The 17191-nt window shown below is 38.0% G+C and overlaps 1 protein-coding gene across 1 annotated transcript in view; it reads right to left on the bottom strand.

Moving 5' to 3' along the window:
- LOC148279293 (sodium-dependent transporter bedraggled-like) overlaps positions 1-16873 on the bottom strand; it is a 61110-nt gene extending 44237 nt beyond the window's left edge. Inside the window, exons 1-2 of the mRNA XM_088230184.1 lie at positions 16453-16873; positions 2099-3584 (exon numbers count right to left, since the gene is read on the bottom strand). Coding sequence (XP_088086310.1) covers positions 2099-3561 — 1463 coding nt within the window. The 5' untranslated portion in view covers positions 3562-3584; positions 16453-16873. The remainder of the gene's footprint in view (positions 1-2098; positions 3585-16452) is intronic.
- Positions 16874-17191: the final 318 nt, after the last annotated feature.

The following is a 17191-nucleotide window of genomic DNA, read 5'->3' as shown; positions in this document are numbered from 1 at the left end:
CGTTCCAATCAAAGTAATCCAATCATACGTAGGTACATCTAAAATCTTCGGTCACAAACCGGTTGTGATGAAAAAAAAACAGCTATGGCCAAATAAAAAAATATATAGAGAGACTGAAACATAACTTCTACTACATATTATCATCAGAGACCGATTGTGCACCGCGCACCGCGCACCGCGCACCGGTCGCCTACGTACAAATTTGTTTTTTTTGTATTGTTTCTTTTATTTATTTCTGGCTACTTTCAGGTAAAAACCCTGTAAAAGGTAATCGATCGGAAATCAGTCGGCCTCGCGGTTAGTTTGTTTGTCCGACATTATTATATTACTAATGAACTGGGCGAAAGATGTGTCTATCAAATTAATAAATAATATTATACATCGATAGTACATATAAAAATAGCAGCGTAATAACACTAATTTTTAATTACTAGACGCATGCGCCGAATGTTAATTTAAGGTTTTCTCACCTATTCAGTATTATTAGATTTTGATAACGAGGCAAACATTATGGTAATAATCCTAATCCTTGCGAAGAATTTGAAATAACACACAACTGTGTACTTAGAATATATTTTAATTTCGAAAAAAAAAAATATTTACTGTAACTATTGGTTTTAAAAAATCGTGAAAAAGTGATTTGATTAAACTATTTAGTTTAGTTTAGGTATGTACCTAAACATGAATACTTCTGAACTAAATAAATAAACACATTAAAAATTTAGTGCGCTTACTTTTTTTTGTAAATGGCCTTTGTGCCGTTTATTTCAAATAAAAGAAAATGATAGTAAATAATATTCAAGAAATAAAATATAATATGGAGAGAAAAGAAGCACTATTTATTCAATATGTATACTTGTGTGGGTACAGTGATCGCCTCAACTTTTGTTTCCTTTTTTAAATAAAAATAAATGTTTGCGTTCTTATGATTTACCCAAATATTTAATTTTGAGGGCCATTTTCAACGAGTTGTAAATAACTCACTATTAGAAAATGGGAATCAAGTTGAGGTAGAGTAGGATTCGAACCACAGATCTTCGGTCCGTGAGTCCAAGACACCAGCCACAGGACCACAGCCGGATTTACTTAGGAACTTAGGCTGCGTTGCCTATACATACTACGTACGGGTTAAAATTTTATGCTTCGAGACTAATGACGAAAAAGAGAGTACATAGTAAGGCCTGCCATCTAATTATCATATCATATTCGTACTTACTAATTTTAGTCAAATAAATCGACCGACGGCGACGGCGACGGCGACGGTGTACAGTTTAAACAATATAAAAATAGAATGATAAGCCATTGAAACAAGGTCTTGATACAAATTAAAATAAAAGAAATGGGGAAAATCAAGGAGATAGTGGGAAGGGAAAAGAAGGAAAGTGATGAAGAGCGGTGGAGGCGGAATAGAGAAAAGTGGGGGTGGAAAATTGCATTTGATTTGGTGACGAAACATAAAGAGCAAAAAAAAAGACAATTTTCTCTGTTACTCCGAATTGACTTTGAGAGTGTTAGTCCTTTTCCGTGCCTATTATATGGAGTGTTAAATACACCTAGACTAATCAATTAATTTAAATGTTTCACATATACGAGGGGTAGTAGAATGTTTAGAGTAATTCGTTTTAATGCTAGGAATAGAGAAAAGATCAGACATTAAGCGATTAAAATTGAAAAATCTGTCATTTTAAATAATTATAGTCAGCTGCCACCGACTGTAACATGATACTAAATTCGGCACTCGGGGCGATCTTAATAGACCTGTCCTTTTGGCCTTATTATATCAGCCCTACTAATGGATCAGTCCTCGTGGTCTTATGAAATCAGTTGAGAGGATCGTTTAATTAGGATCTCGGATGCGTTTAGCGATTAGTTGTCCATAATACAAATTAAAATAAATATTCATAAATGTTGGCGCTATATAAGTTATCTAAAATAATTGTAATAATAATATACGTACATATGTGTAATGTTATTTAGGATACGAATAAGTTATTTTCGCAATGTAAATAATAATTAAATTTATTGGCATTTACACAAATATTATTGAAGTCATTTAAATCTAAAATAAACTTAATCAAAATTCATGCACTAAAATTACCTGTCGCCCTCTACGAGAAGTGCCGGTGGGGCTGGGGCGGTGAGGGCGCGCAGGGAGGCACAGCGCCGCGGAAGCTCCGCCGCGCGGCGACCGCGCACCCGCGGGGCGCCGCCCGCGCTATGGGGGCGCAGCGCTCGACCCGGCTGTTGGCTCTGCAGGAACAGCTGCGCGGACAAGGATAGTTCCGGCGAGGGGGGCGCCGACAGAGGCGGAGCACTAGCTTCTCGCAGTGGCTGCAGGAGCCTCATGGAAGCCCTCCTGTCGGCTCTCGCGGACAAGGATTCGCCCAAAATCGGCCCAAACTTACAGTCTTCTATTCGTATTTCTATAAAATTTTCAGGAACACTCGGATCTGTTTCCGCTTCATATGTGGAAACCATTTCTAAAGACGAAATGGTATTATCTTCAGATAAACTTCCGTTCACATCACTGTCACCTAACGTGTAATTGGTCCCCACACCTGTCCTCTCGTCATATTCGTAATTCTCTATATCGGCAGTCATCGAATCATTTCTTACATCTAATAAATCTTCTTTAATATCTGAAAAATCCTTTTTTGTGTCATTCACATTGCCATTTACTTCTGGAAAATCGGCTTTCACTATTTCATTTCCGAGAGTCGAATTCGTATTGTCTCTTGTGTTTATTACTTCGCTGTAAGCTGGTGAACTAGTGGAGGATATCGCTGGTATTTCTTTGTTCGTTTTATCGATTTCATTAGGCTCTTCTAATGAAGACATGTCTAAAACGGTATCTAAATCTGTCAAAATTTTCATGATTTCACTATTCAGAGAGATAAACGATCGTTCGATAGGAATTTTCCCTTCTAGCGACTCTATCGATATAACAGTTGAAATTTCCGGCGGTTTGTATTTAATCGAATACAATTCATCCGTGTCGATATTTTCGAATGGCGATTCACCCGCGCAACTGAACCTTACTTTGCAAAAGCCTATTGTATCGCGAAATTCATTTATGCTTATACTACTACATTGATTGTTATCCAAATAAAAATCAACCATATTGTTATTGGCTGTTGGGAAAGCGTTCGCCACGTCGGTGTTCTTAAAATCAAAGGGACCTGAGGCACCTTCCGTGTTTCTCACTGCCCGTGGCAGATTATGACCGGCAACGAGTATATCTTCTTGACCGGGCCGATCAAACTGGACAGAATAGGTTGCACTATTAGGCTGGGCGGATCGAGCAGGCCGGTCAGGCTGGGCAGACTGGATCGAACGATCAGCAATGTCGGGCAGATCAGACTTGACAGAATGAGCGGAACCGTCGGGCTGAGCAGACTGGACGGAATGGGCGGAACCGTCCGGCTCGGCACGCTGAGAAGGCTGAGCAGACTGCGCAGAATGAGGAGTACCATCAGGCTGGCCAGGTTGGCCAGGTTGGACGGGTTGGGTACTCACATCCCCGGGGGAACATTTCTGAGCACTATCTGCGAGCGGAGACATCTTGCGTGATGATAGATATCCATCTGAAATGTATTATTTTTAAAATTATATTTTTTATTTAGGAAACATTTATTACTTAAAAAGCTACAATAGGGTATTATCACGTTTTCTTTTTATTTTGCAAAAAAATTGAGAAAAAAATGACGATGGGAACTGTACTTTTTTTTTTATGTCCACGCGTTAATTTTTCAGGGCGGTTTAAAAACGTATACTTTGAATTCGCGCCAAAACGACCATTCGGATGCCGAATGAGCTTGTGACGTCACGCGTTACGAATCTGACTGACCGTTCAAACAAATTCATACAAATTTGTATAGCCTACGTGTTGTTTTTGTTGTAATCGGTTGTTTTCCACTGTTTTAACTAATTAACGCTCATAAAATGTCTTTAGTTATAAGATACAAGTACTGTTTAGTTCCGATGTGCACAAACACTACGGTGAAGACGCCAAATAAAGCTTTTTTGGCCATTCCTAGTACCTAATGAAAAATGCGGAAAAAATGGTTGAACGCATTTGAACGTTATGAAACGAGATGTTAAAAAAAAAACAAACCTCTATATAATAAATATATAATTAAAATAAACTCAAATGTAAAACAAATACTGGTCCTGATTGTATTCACGAAATATTCATTAAGATTTGTTATTTCACTAATTAATTTTCAATATGGCGCCTTAATCTGGTGAGTTTCCAGTAGCTTGGAAATCATCGTTTATTACACCTATCTATAAATAATCTGGAAACAAATCGGACGTCACTAACTATAGACCAATCTCAATTCTTTTCCATTGAGTCTTTTTTATTTTCTTTATAATAATTTTCTATGTATAAATATGTCCTTAAAGATGCCCATTGAGGGTATATATAAATAAATAAAATAAATAAATAATAAATATCATTTTCTTCTCCCCTGCTGGCAATAAATAAATCGTTTTAATTAGTTGCTATCAAAGAACTTATTTTGGGACCATTTCATGACCATAAACGTAAACAGACATAATGTAGGCATAAGTTCCTTCGCTACAGATGCAACAGCAGGCTATTGAGATTTGAGAATAGGTATCTCAAAATAAATCTAGGAAAGTGGTGGTTCGACTTTTAGTTTATTAGGAATGTGTAAATAGGTGGATTGTGGAGGTGGTCGCTCGCCTCACGATGTAATGGTCAGTGCCTTTTCCTACCATCCAAGAGGTCTCGGGTTCGATTCCTGGCATGGTTTTCGTGAAATATTTATTTTAAAAAGGTGTTTTTACACTAGAATATTTCCCTGGACTGGCACCTTAACCGTAAGATTGATCATCTTACCTTCATGTAACATTTTTTTATTATTTTATTTGTACATTTTATCATCTTTACATTTTTTGTTAAAAACTTTTCCCAACTTACAAGGTTACTGACCCCGTTTCAAGCTAGGCAAATGATCAAGATAATGCTAGTAATAATAATAAGGAAATAATTAAATGAAAAATAACCAAACAGATGGACACAGTTGGTGTCTGTTGTCTTATTTTGCCTCTAGCAACAATTTTAATCTCATCTTGTCTCATAAATTCCCATTAATCAGTGGTCACTTTATTGGATATATGTTATTATAAGCTTCATTTTCTCTTCTTTACATATATTATTCTTCTTTTATAAGTTACTTTGAGGGTACCTTTTGCGCAATTTGTATAAATACATTTGTCTTTTTTTTTATTATACTTTCTTTATTGCGTTCAAATACTGCTTATCTCATTTCTTTACGAACTATTCTCTATCTAATGATGATTCCTTTCACTCAATTCCATACTCCTCGCCAAGCTCATTATATTACCATATATATTTTCATGCTCATTATATACCTTAATGTTTCAGTCTCTTCTGCTTCAGGCGCTACCATCTGCCGCCCCCCATTACATTACCAACTTAATGCAGAAACTTTCATATGTGTCATATGTCACATAAATACTTAAAGTCTTCCTTCGTATTGTTCTGAGTTTCTTTTTACTTTCGTCGAGTTGCCCTTACGTATTGAGCGAAACATGGTAAAAACCATATTTATTTTCTCATTTGTAACGACAGAACAGAAAGAAGAGGTGGGGGAGTTGCAATTTACCTTCGGACAGATATTTCGTTTTCTATCATCTCCCAATCACAAAACTCCTCTCATAATCCATAATTTATTTTCCTTGATGTTCATTTCAAATTCTCAAAACTTTTGCTGGGCCTGGATTATTGCCACTCAACAAAAAAACTAGTTTAATACTTTTGAATCAACCTTGACGGACTTAATTCCCTTACACGAACACTGCATTATCATGTGTAATTTTAATACTTGTCTGCTCTTGCCTACCCATAGAGCTAATTAACTCAGACATATAATTGAACCTTTCAACTAATCTTACTTACCTCTCAAACCCACCGACTTTAGTAATTCTACTAAGACACTTTGAATCTATTGATTACATCCTGATCAGATGTGGTAAATTCTCATGGTCAACTTACTGATAGTGATTTCTCTCATCATGATCTTATATTCCTTTCCTATCAGTTAGATACTACCTGTGAGAAAAAAAAATCTTTAGGAGGAATTTTCGGAACATGGATGAAGAGCAATTTGTCTCTGAAGATAAAAACATAAAATGGGAGATCCTTTTCACTATGGTTGACAGAGATTCTAAGGTTGATTTTCTGAATCAAAAATTGCTATCGTTATATGATCTGCATGCAACGATAAAAAAAGTGCATACTAAACACCCTCCAACACCTTGGTATAGATATAGCTATTTTCATGCGAAAACGAGATAGAGCTCATAACAAGGCAAAACATCAACCTGCCATTGGAAAACCTACAGGGCCCTGAGAAATAGATATGTGTAATCAGATGTGTCATTATGCCAAACGTAGATTATTTTATGAATCCTTCATTAACGCTGGTCCTTAAAAATCCTAGAAGTTTTTAAAGCTACTAGAATTTTTTAAATCTAAAGATTCTTCAGACACTTCTATTGATTTAAATGCGCTTAATAGTCATTTTTCCAAACCTCTTATCCAGCTTAATGGCCTTTTTAAATCTACCACCTTACCTCAAATAGAATCTCTCCCGCTACTTGATTGTCAACCGTGGCACAAATGAAAAAAATATTTTATTTGTGTCATGGAAACAGAAATAAACGAAGTTCTTCTTTCTATAAAGTCAAATTCTTGTGGATATTGATGGAATTAGTATTCATATGGGTTACCTTGATCATTGACTCTATTCTATCCGTTATTACTCACATCATCAATTACTGTTTGACTTCATAATCCATCTCGTCAAAATGGAAAATGGCTATGTCATCCCACTGCCAAAAATTCCTTTACCCACATAAGTGACAGAACTTCATCCGATCTCCATTCTTCCTTTCCGTTCTAAAGTAACAGAAAGAGTAGTTTTCAATCAAATAAATGTGTATTAAACTAACAACTTATTTGATCCTTACCAATTTGGCTTCCATTCAGATCACAGCACTACGACTGTTCTTACAAAATTAACAGACAATATTAAACAGGCCATGAATGATAAGAAAGTCACGATTTCTCTCAAACTCTATCAGATTTCAGCAGCGCTTTTAATTTTGTTGATTTTGATATCCTTCTTGCACGTCTCGGTTCTCTAATTTTTTCACTTCCAGTCTTAAAATGCTTTTCCTCTTTCTTAAATGGGAGAAGTTAGAGCGTGATACTGGCAAACAAGGCATTTAAATTTAATCACCTTAACACAGGAGTTCCTCAAGGTAGTGTACTGTCTCCACTTCTATCCTCCATTTTCATTAATTCAATATCTTCACATTTAGACGGTACGTTTCATCTCTTTGCCAATGATCTTCAGATTTACTTGCACATTGGTTTAGAAAATATCAGTAACGCTATTAAAACGTTAAACTCTGATTTAAATTCGGTTTCTTGTAGGTCCAAAGATAATGGCTGACTGATTAATCCGAAAAAATCCCAGGCGATTATAATTGGTGCCTATAGACAAATCTCCTTTCTAAATTTCTAATTTTTTCTACCTTAGTGATCGACCAAAATGGGATTCCTTTCACAAAAACAGTTTAAAATCTTGGTATTATTATGAACTAACACTTAACGTGGCAAGAACAGATTACTGAGGTTGGAAAGAAGTTTTATCGCCCCTTCCATTTACTGAAAAGATTGCAGAACTTTCTTCCAACCACAACCAAAAAAAATCTGTCCCAATCTATTATATTGTCTTCTCTGTGCTATGCTATCTTGACGCCAAGACAGAACTCATAGATTGTCTGGAGCGTTTGCAGAATTAATGCATCCGCTTTATTTTCAAGCTCAAAAAGTATGACCATGTATCACCCTTTCGCTCTGAACTCGAGCGGCTTCATTTTTACTAGCGCATAAACTTTCAATCTCTCTCACTTCTTTATAATATTCTTCACAACACTTGCGCTCCAAAATATCTTGCTGAGAATTTAATTTACCTTTCTGATCATGGTCTTTAGCTTCGTTCTTTTCAGGAGAGAACATTTTCCATTCCTCGACATAGCACATCATTTTTTAGCCATTTCTTTTCCGTTCAAGCTGCTAGACTTTGAAATGAGCTACCTCTTCATACAAAAGATAGACACTCTCTAGCCACTTTCAAAAAACGCACGGAAACATTATTATTTATTTAAAAAAAGTTTTATGTAAAACGTGAAATAATAAATAAATAAATAAATATCCCCAGAATCCTGAACTCTCTGAATTTTACTGTGTTTATTATTAATGTATATTTTTATCCCTTTTTCTTTCCTTGGTTCCTTTTCTCTCTCCTTCACTAATTATCTGATTCCACATTCCATTTAATATGTAAGTATAACATGATGTTTTTTAAATAAAAGCTAAAATGTGCAAGCCATATCTCCTAATTAAAAAAATCGCTGTTAGTTTTAATTAATTAGGTTTTTTTTATTTTATGTATGTATCTTTTAATATATATTTATGGTTTTTTAGTACAACATTTTTGACCAACCCTTCTTTTGACCAGTCTGTTTTTTGGTTGGCTGCAAGATATTGCTTTTAGCAATAAGTCCACCAAAGTACTTATTCTTTGTAATGTCATAAAACTATGATCAAGCGGAGGCAACACGACGAGCTGTGCCATACGAGCCATCAGGTTCTCGCAGTCTTCAATGCACTCGGCTGACAGTTCGTCAGCTACATAGTAAAATCTGAATTACGAAATGCAGAACTTACTTGGAAGGAAGCTCGGGGGTTTGCCGCTATCAGAAGTGCCTGGAGAGACTTTGTGGATAACTGAATACTATATTATGCTCTACCTGGGGCCGGACACAGAATAACTATAGGCTGTGAAATTTAAGTATATTACTGGAGTTCCATCTTCTATGTACTGCAACCGAAGAATAGCCGATGCGCCTAAGGATGTTGTTGATTTGATGACTACTTTGGCAATGTACATATATAGTTCAGTGACCGATTCTGAGCTGCGTGATATTGACTGTACTAATTTGCTGATGCGGATAAATAAGCTGGACCAGATAATATTACTTTACTCTTCATAATACAGCGTGGTACCTCCTTAACTGAAACACTTTCTAAGAAAAATAATTTATCTATTAAAACGTGGATCATCTATATTCAGTCGGCTTTTCCTACTGTGTTAATGTATAGATCATATAGATGTAGATGATTTTGTAAAAGTGGGATAAGGTGTTTTTCTAAATGCATATTTATGGATATTATTCTCCAGGAAGATAGATATCTCAACAAAGGTAAAGATGAGAACGGATAAAAACGTCCGGTCGATCTCAGGCTCGGGTGGTGCTAATCCCGATAGTGAAGTTTCGGTGTTTATTTATAACCTGCCGAGATTTAATTCATCTCGGGGGATATCATTCTCCAGGAAGATGGAGATTATTATACGAGATGAGAACTGATATAATACGAGTAGGTACGTCTCCATCGATCCCAGGCTCCGGTGGTGATGATCCCGACAGTAAAGTTTCGGAGTTTATTCTTAGAAATGACAACAACAAAACTGAGGTCTGAGAAATTCAAGGTCTGTACTGTCTGTACTGTCTGTAGTATCATAGTGTTAATGCGATGGCGATGGCGATGGTGTGAAATCGTCAAGTCTTGATGTTTAATTTATATAAAAATGCGATGCAACTATAAAGAAAATCGTTAGTCCGATCGGAACTTCTATATGTATAGCTGGATCATTTATATAGCGCCATTTTTATGAAAATCACCTTGAAGGCGCTGGACGATAATTAAATATTCTCGTTTTCTTTACATTCATACATCTTCCGATGCACGCACGCTTATTATTCCGATATTAGACCTGTCCAAAACGAGGACAGAGAAAGAGAAAACACATTGAATTTCCGAAAAAGATACGAACAAACCTACTTCAATAAATATATATTTAAAGAGAGCGTAATAGTTATTTATAAGAGCATACCGATCATGAAAGAGGACTATAGAAATTAATTTTCAGTGTAATCAACAAAAACTTGAATTTAAAGAGACATACAAAATAGTGTAAGTATATTATAATATGAAACATAACAACAGCCCTTCACGAGCAAAAATGAATATCACATACTACGAATACCAATAAAAATATATGAAATGGATTTAGAATAATTAATTGTATTTTAAAGATCAATCGGATGTTGTGGAGAAATGCTTTCATATTTGATTTTTTTTTTTATTATAAAATACGTCACTAGAAAAACGCGACATGTTTGACTTTGAAATGTAAGTAGGTAATAGGTCGTTTAGTAATAATTTAAATCGTATTAGTAATAAGATCTGATAGTGTACTGTTAGTTCCAGGATTCAGAACTAAGTTCGCACAGGGGCACTCCTTACATGTTGGTCCAAGATCCTTCAATCTTCTAACCAAGGAACTACAGGTACAGTTTAAAGTAGATTTGAGGTCTTGGATTAGCATGGAAGGAGCAGATAGACACATTCTTTTTTTTTTTAATTCAAAAATTAATGCACACTGCAAATAAATGGTTTGCACATTTTTTTTTTATAATGATCCTTAAGATAAAAATAACTTTATTTAATTTATTTTCATATAATTTTGAATTATCTATCTTTACCTCTGTTTTGTTTAAATACATTAAACTCATTAATAAAAATACCAGTCTCGAAGATGTCGCGAAAGCGATGAAACCGGTCACTGGATATTCCAAATTTGTGGATTTTTAAATTTTTTTTAGCACCACAACAGGCCAGGAGGCCCAATTACGGTGGTGAATTACATCACAGAAAACACAGGCTTAAGAAAAATCACATTTTAATATTTGTGTTCTCACCGGGAATCGAACCCGGAACCTTTCGTGTATGAGTCAAGTGTCTTGACCACTACACCATGAAGGTCGCCGCTGGATTAAAGTATCACTCGTCTTATATTTTTATAATAAATTTTGTATTTCTGAAATAACTCCGCGTGTGACGTCAGAGGTTCTTTTCCGGTTATTCTCGATCATTTCTTCCCATCGGTCCATCCTCGGCAAGCAAACCGGAAGTCTTTCATAACTCTCATATCATAGGCTGATTCATATGAACCAGTGACGTAATTTAAAGTAGTTCGTTTTTATTAAAATATTTTTTGTTATTTTTCGTACATTTTCAGGAAACTTTGCGGTACAATTTTATGCTCCAATTTTGACTGCGTGCAAGAAAACATTTATCGTATCCAATTTCCCATAGGGCTGAAGTTCCTCATTGTGTTGGTGCCAAACGAAATCTCGACAAATAAAAACGAGTCAGGGTGGCTCATTCGGCGAGCTCCAACTTCCGATTAGAAAGTCAGACAGAAAATTTAAGAAATACCCAAATGCGGCCGTTCGGAATATTAAAGATGAAATGGGAAGAACCGCAATATGACTACGATTATGAATGCGATAATATTATAATACCAACACCGCGCCGCGCCGCGCCGCGCCTTACAACGCCCTTGACCGTATTCTTTGGCTACAATTTCGCTTCGGATAAATTAAGCTGGACTTAAAACGAGATAAGGCGTCTCGTCGCGTCGCATTACCGCTCTGTGTATGCGATTATCGCGATTAAACATGCATAGATAAGGAATGGGCCGCGGCCGGCGAGGGATAATGTCAGGAGCCTCCTCCGACCTCCGATGGTCGCGGTCGGTGCGTAGTGCGTACTGCGTCCTGCGGCACTGCGTTCTGCGTTCGGCACACCGCAGACCGCAGTTCCGCACCCGCAGGAAGACAGGCGGCGGTCGCGGGTCGCGGGTCGCGGGTCGCGGGTCGCGGGTCGCGGGTCGCGGGTCGCGGGTCGCGGGTCGCGGGTCGCCACCAGAACTGACTGACTCGACACTGTCCAGATTCCAGATGATGACTTACAGCACCTTCGCGGCTCCATTCTTCCCGGAACTTGATACGAACTTATTCCGATATTACGATACATTTGTCTTGTTTCGTGTCTACTGTCGTTTATTTTCTCTTGAAATTAAGAAATGAAGAAATTCAGCATCGTCGTTTCCCCATCCACTCCTTAATATCTAGCGGTAAATTGATTCACCGATCGCGGCGTTTGTCGACCGTCCTGGGTTATTTACAACTCGTTGAAAATGGCCACCAAAATTTTAATATTTGAGTAAATTATAAGAACGCTATTATTTCTTTTTTACTAAAAAGAAACTGGATTAAAGCTAATTCTATTTTTTTTTTTTATAAATACCTTTTTTTGAAAATTCTCAGATAAACTTTCGATACGGAAATCGTCGCAAGGAAAACTGACGGATGTCCTTTGCTTCGAGCTTTAAGACTTACAAAATCAGCCAGAGGGCGCATTATTATAAGCTCGACTTACTACACTATCCAAATTTACAATCGTCATTAATACCTATATCAGTTGTTAACAAAAATATCTTATTTTCAAACGAGTGACCAACAATAATATTATGATCTCATTTTGCTAAACGTAATCTTAAGTCTGGTCATGTCAAAAGCAGACAGAACCGAAGGGCATGTATGACAAGATGTATGAATGTGGAAGAGGCTAGGAGTGTATGCCAGGATAGACGTGTGTGGCGGTCCATTCTCTCTGCCTACCCCTACGGGGAAATGGCGTGATGGTAGTAGTAGTAGTAGTAGTAAAAAATAAAACTCACTCTCGAAACACTCCCATGTCAGCATATAAGTACGAGTATGTACATAATCATAAGAAGTCACAGTCGTATCTAGGTAGTAGTAGTAGCGGGTAGTGAGCATGTAAATCTGGTATTTGCCAAGTGAAAACAAAATGCCGTCTATGTATATAGAGCCCGCATAACACCTGCATATTGTCCTCTGCGCGGCGCGCGGCACGTGGCACCTCATCAGCCCGGACGCCGCAAGTCGGCTGGGCCGTATACCGCGATGCCTCCCGCTCCCGCTCCCGACTCCCGAGAGCCCGAGCTACTGGACGTCCACCGCGTGGTGCGCATAGCGAGGTCCGGTATTCCGGATACTATCCGACCCCTGATACCAATAAGGTAACGTAATTAATTCGGTAGAACCTCACATAACGGGACGAGAGGTCCGATTACAATAGAACACCCGAGCTAAAGAAAAAACATACTAAGTTACTGTGGTCTCGCCGGGAATCGAACCCAGAACCATATATGCGTGAAACGAGCGTTTCAGTCATCAGCATTAGTCACCGCGGCTTCTATTACAGTGGGAAGTTAACAATGTCATATTCAACTGTCCATAAAGCAAAATCTAATTTTCTATACGAAAATATGTATTCAGGATACAAATTTAAAGTCTGTATATTATATTCGTCGATTTTACTTTATAGACAATCGAAGATAAGCCTGTTCTCTCACATCTCACTGTAATCGGGGCACACGATTTAGCCATTCCACATTCCACATTACACTTTCACGGAAACATTTACTTAACTAATTTCAATAGACGGAAGAATTAATGAAAACAATAAGATATTATGTTTAAACAGACGGAATGTTCGATGTTAGGTGCGCACCGTGTAGACGTAGAGCGATCCGATCACCTGAACCAGCTGACGATATCTCACTTGCCTAAGCTAAGACTCTTCCGGCATTCTCCCGTTTCATTATCCTATCTGTTAAAATCATCTTCAACCTGACAAATGAAAATACGAGTTCCTATTTTAAAAGCATTCGATTAAATAATTATGAGCGAACAATAGATAATGTTTATTTATTTGCCTATCAATCAAAACAACGCCCTTGAGAAGAAAATAGAGACGTTGGATTTTTTTGTTTGTTGATAAAACGGAGTGAGAGGAAATAAAAGCTAACATAGAAATTCAAAATTGCCCCGAAAATGAAAGGGACAGTCTTAACAAAAACATGAAAAACTGGCTAGTAATATAAATGCTGTTTCAATGCGAAGAATATAGCACAAAAATCCTATTCATTCAAGACCGATTATCATAGAATTTTTTTAAAAAAGAAGCAGGGACACTTTCACTAGGTGAAATGCGAGGAGGAGAAAACCGAATCCGAACTGAACACCGTTTCGCTAGAAATGACGCCGACCACCGAGCGACCCAGCGACCCAGCGACCCAGCGACGTGTCGTTTGCATCTCAGAGCGGCTCGCTGACGCCCAGACAGAAGTTTAGTATTTGCTGTATCAAGCAAACCGAACTGAACACCGTTTCACTAGAAATGACGCTGACCACCGTGCGACCCAGCAACCCAACGTCGTGCCGTTTGCATCTCAGAGCGGCTCGCTGACGCCCAGGCAGAAGTTTAGTATTTGCTGTATCAAGCAAACCGAACTGAACACCGTTTCACTAGAAATGACGCTGACCACCGAGCGACCCAGCGACCCAGCGACCCAACGTCGTGCCGTTTGAATCTCAGAGCGGCTCGCTGACTCCCAGGCAGAAGTTTAGTATTTGCCGTATCAAAGCCAATTCGCGGTTATGTCGAAGAACCGATACGACTGGGTTGAAGCGGAAGGAATATTACAACAGAAGCTGACTTCAATAAACTGTGACCTGTGACTGATTGGGAAATGTCTTGTCTCTCAGAGTATTTTTTGTATCTCTTTGTACCTATATATTGTTATTTATGTGTAATTTCATGTTCATTTGAACAAACTTGGTACAGTTATCTTTCATTAATTGTCTATTTACCAATACATGAGAGTTTATTTAAAAAATAACCTGTCGATTGGTCCAAATAAAAAAATATCTGATTTTTAAAAATATTGCTACAAACATAAAATATTATAAACAAATAACTGCTTATGCAGTGAAAAAATGATTTTATGGACTTAAATTTTATTTATCCATAAAATCATTTGTTTGCCAATCGAATCGCCTCCGCTTGATGACAGTTGTCACCGGAGTTTGCGGTGTCCGTTTTCTTATTGCTACGTTCCTCACAAGTCAAACTCACGTACGAGTCAAACTCACTCACTAGTCAAAGTACGAGTACTCGTATTTTAAACTGCTCGATTTTTTTTCACAAATCGTTTTTAAAATTAGGGTTTTTATATGGAATTTATACTTCTTTTCATACATGAAATCGAAATATTTCGAGTTTGTCCAAATGTGTGTAGACAAAATACTGGATTTCGCCCCGCGGGGAGTCATTAAGATCAGCAAATTACAACAAGTTGGTTACAACAAATTTCCCGATGTTCTGCATCACTGTTGAATTTTGTTGATACGTAAAATCATTTTAATGAACTTTTATACTCCATGTATACCGACACCTCTCTATATTTGTAAACATTTGTATCAGTGCTTTATAATATAATCATTATAGTGGCTCCATTTAATATCTGTCATTTATAAGTTAGTAATAGTATTATTGACAGCGCATGCGTATGGGAACGCACACTTCATTTTAAAAATAAAATGTTCGTTTTAGACAAAAATTGTTCAATTTCTTTTTTATTGCAAAAAACAATATTCATCCATCAGTGCGGGTAATTTATTATTAAGTGTCAAATTAATTTTAGTGTAAGACGTGATTAGAAGCGTAATTTTAATCTATGAAATGACATTTTGAGAGTCGCGACCCCGCGGGGTCTCTATTTGCAATAAATAAAAGTGTTAACCTAAATCAATGAATATTAACGTAATTCTATCGAATAAAGTTCTCATAAGATACACTAATAGATATGCCCATTTGTCTATGTGCCTTGTCGCCTCAACTCATGTTGCGTTAACTATACCTACTGATGTTGATACCCTTTACGAAGTATTTCATTATTATTTACGTCCTTCCACTAGTACGTAAATCTTAAGAATTCATTCTGTATATTTGCCGTCCATGTCGGCCCACACGACGCTGGTTTGAAGAAACATTGAAACTTTAATAACCTGATCAATGGTTGAATGAAAAATGACTGTTATCATATTCGAATGAATCGGTCCATCTTCACACCAGATAATTCAGCGTCAAGATGGACCATCGACTGACTGCAATAACATAATAAAATACAAGATACAGTTATGTGGTTGTGTATATCGGGTTGTGGTCCTGTGGCTAGTGTCTCGGACTCACGGACCGAAGGTCCGCGGTTCGAATCCCACTCTACCCCAACTCGATTCCATTTTCTAATAGTGAGTTATTTACAACTCGTTGAAAATGGCCCTCAAAATTAAATATTTGGGTAAATCATAAGAACGCAAATATTTGATTTTCTTTAAAAAAAATTTTAAAAAATGTTTATTGAAAATAAATTTATTATGTTCCTACTCACATGTTGACTATGTTACTTTCTTCGTGGGGTGTTCGTATTGCCATACACACTATTGTATGTGCAATACATATTATATTGTAATAGCAACATTGTACATTGTCGTCCCTTTATACAGATGGTGAGTGTGTAAATAATTAGTATTTTATCGAGACTAGCATACCCGGGGTTCAGTTTCCGGGGTCCAGTGGGCTGCCGGCTGTGTGCGGTGTATGCACATTTCGCAATAACAATCCACTCACGGAGGTCCGACCTCGGCGGGCGCTGACTGCCGGCAAAGGCGCCGACCGCACGGGCGTTCGCGCACTGCGCCCTGGACACGAGGAGAGCTCGGGCGCGAGCGCGAGCGCGAGCGCGGGCGCGGGCACGGGCAGGAGCACGGGCACGGGCACAGGCACGGGGAGGGCGCGGGAGCGGGGGCGGGCGCGAGCGGCGCGGCGAGCGATGGACGGCGGAGCACTGAGCACTGAGGGGGCGGCTGGCTGCGGCCGCCGGCGGCCGTACTGTTGTGGCAACCGGTTCCGCGAGGGGCCGCACTCCGCACTCCTCGTCCCGCTCGTCGAGCGGAGGAGGGAGACGGACGGGAGGGGACAGGTGTATTCAACCGCACCGCGCACGCGTGCTTCTTCGCAGGTGTGTTATTTTCATAAAGCGGTTACATAAAGCGGTCAAATAACTACCTCGATATTAAACATAACAAATCTAAAATATATGCATCCCATCCAACTAAATATATTTATTTATTTATCGCACCGAACAGGACAGGATGCCCGATGAGGGAGTTCAGTGCTACAGGGTGTTCTTTAAACCCTGTCACATCCGAAACCACGATGATCAGTATGAGCAAGAAGACATATTGGCATAAAATAATTTTTTAGAACGAATAAAATTTTTTAAAATAA

This window comes from Micrasema longulum, unplaced genomic scaffold (assembly GCF_059751315.1).
Source record: "Micrasema longulum isolate JH-2025_06_02 unplaced genomic scaffold, ASM5975131v1 h1tg000739l, whole genome shotgun sequence".
In the NCBI taxonomy this organism is placed as follows: Eukaryota; Metazoa; Arthropoda; class Insecta; order Trichoptera; family Brachycentridae; genus Micrasema; species Micrasema longulum.
This window is presented reverse-complemented; position numbering and strand designations above follow the sequence as displayed.